This window comes from Mustela nigripes, chromosome 8, assembly GCF_022355385.1.
Source record: "Mustela nigripes isolate SB6536 chromosome 8, MUSNIG.SB6536, whole genome shotgun sequence".
NCBI lineage: Eukaryota > Metazoa > Chordata > Mammalia > Carnivora > Mustelidae > Mustela > Mustela nigripes.
The window spans coordinates 51,080,379-51,082,852 of NC_081564.1; the positions used below are offsets into that span (position 1 = coordinate 51,080,379).

General features: G+C 32.2%; 1 protein-coding gene across 3 annotated transcripts in view; it reads right to left on the reverse strand.

Annotated features, from left to right (window-relative positions):
- Positions 1–245: 245 nt before the first annotated feature.
- DSC2 (desmocollin 2) overlaps positions 246–2,474 on the reverse strand; it is a 40,692-nt gene continuing 38,463 nt past the window's right edge. For 2 of the 3 annotated variants that reach the window (XM_059409401.1, XM_059409400.1), the window contains exons 16-17: positions 2,399–2,444; positions 2,226–2,312 (exon numbers count right to left, since the gene is read on the reverse strand). In XM_059409401.1, the coding sequence (XP_059265384.1) occupies positions 2,409–2,444 (36 nt within the window). In that variant the 3' untranslated portion in view covers positions 2,226–2,312; positions 2,399–2,408. Of the gene's footprint in view, positions 2,313–2,398; positions 2,445–2,474 lie in introns of all 3 variants that reach the window. The other variant, XM_059409402.1, reaches the window with a different exon arrangement.

Genomic DNA, 2,474 nt, shown 5'->3' on the forward strand with positions numbered 1-2,474 from the left:
TATGTTCCCTCTACCCCTGGGTCTCTCTCTTTCAAATAAATAAATAAAATCTTTTTTAAAAAATAAAATAAAAAATTAAATCATTTAGTATTATAGGAGAGTGCCTTTTAGGTGGACAACTCTATATGAATTTCATGCTTAAAAACTATTTTTTATTCAAATGTCTTATAGTCGCCCTAGGAAAGGAGTTATACTATTATCCCCCATTTTATGATGAAATTTAAAAAAACAAACCAAAACACGGACACAGAGAAACCATGTAACTTAAACAATATCCCATAGCATGACAACCTTTAGAATAGCAAAATTATGTACATGTAGTGATGACAATGGACCAATGATCTCTCCACATCAAACGAATATTCTGAAAAATATAGAACACAATTCTAAAGAATAGACTCACTGCTCAAAGTAAGACAAATAAAATCTTATGAGGTCATATCGGGCACATGATTAACAAACTTACACTAATATTTTGAAACTACTTGATTTACTTTCTCATAACTAGCAATACACAACATTGTAGACAGGATTTATTTAAAATAACTTTGAGAAACAGTATTATTGACTGAACAATAATAAAACTATTAAAATGATAAAATTGACTATGGAATATTTACCTAGTGTTAATCTTTAAAAGTAATTGTTAGAAGCCAGACTTGTGAATTTAAGATAGGCACATTATTAACAATTGTTACTATAAAAAATACACTTAAAATGTTCATGTAGTTAGTACACATAGAAAATTCATTGAAATCAGCTGTGAAAACTGGCCTGGAATTTGGTTGGCTGTTCAGTTTAATTTTGTCTTATTGTTTCAAAATATACATAGTTTGGCCCACTCTACATTTGTTAAAAACTCTAATTTTAAAATATGAAAACAACAACAACAACAGCAACTTCTTAAACACGTAGATATGACTAGCCATTTCATCTAAAAAGTTATAAAATACTTACTCCTGGAGAGCTTTCACGATCCCTGTACCTCAAAGCTTATTTCAAAAACCGTCATTATTTCGCATTTAAAAACTATATCCTTGCATTGAAGATAGGAACTGTAAACACGCTATTATATACTAATTATCCACATTCTAATTTTAACATGCAACAGGTGTTGCATCTAATAAAAGCATGACTTACTTGTAGTTTCAAGGACAAAGTTAAAGTTCCTTTGTTGAGGAAATAACAAAGCAATGACCAAGATACTTGAAACAGTAACATCAGCATCACACTGATTTCAAGAAAAACAGAGACTAGTACACTTACATAAAACACAAACAGAATCACTCACTTTAGAAGAAAAGTGGCTTTTAAAAATATTTAGATTCTCCAACCCAAGTAGAAATTTAAAAAATAAAGAGAAAAGAAAGAGAGAGAGTGAGAGGGAGAGAGAGAAAGAAACACAGAGAGACCAAGGACCAAAACCCTGCAGAAGTAAAAACACATCCTTAAAGCAGTTTTTAAACTTAAACTTTGCTGTCAAGGTAGATTAACATAGAAACGTAGATTCAGCACAGGATTTTATAGAGAGTAAAACAGAAACTAAACTCTACCAAAATGGAGTTGTATTACCAGTCAAGGCCTGGCTGGGACGCTCCCTTTGCATTAGAAAGAAAGGTAATGTTCTAAAAATAAAACATTATCAAGGATGCAATATACACACTTTACAATGTTTAGGAGAATAGCACTTTTCAAGCACTGTACAAACAACTAATTAATGTGAAAGCGAGTTCTCTACAATTTTCTATTAGGTTATCCTTTAAGTAGCGTATGACACACATTTGAACTCATTACATTCAATTGCACAATAAATTGGCTATTGTCATTAGACCCAAATGTAAACAATAACACTGACTTCTTTAATTTTTCTATCTGTAGGTCTCCTTGGGTAGAAGACAACTAATTAATAACTATGCAAAACTTGGGAGATTTGTATATGTATTTACAGCTTTTTTTCTGTAAATATGCATATGTTTAAAGAGATACCACTGGAATAAAGAGGGGAAAACCTGAAACAGCATATCCAATTTTTTAAAAAACATGGGCTGTAATGAAAATAGCACGGGTGGGAGGGAGATAAAGCCACTGGCTTTTGCAGACGTATCAGAACACACTCATCTCTTTATGCATGCTTCTGCTAGTGTCCTAAACTTGGGTTCCAAATGATCCAAAAACTCAAGCCCATCCTCTTCTTGTCGTTCACTGCAACAACCTATAGAACCAGCCACCGATCCTTTGCCTTCGTAGTTATACGTAAGGACATAGTCTTGAGCATGTCCATGCTTGTCATCCTGATTACACAGTTGCACCTTCTGCCAGGGGAGAAACACAATATATTTTATTATTATTATTTTAAACACCAAAACTTACTAACATAAAAATAATGGCTTTGATTTACCTTTCATTGTTTAATTTTTAATCAGAGTGTGTCCTCTAATGGATTCCTACATATAAAAAATGCACATGATTGGTCT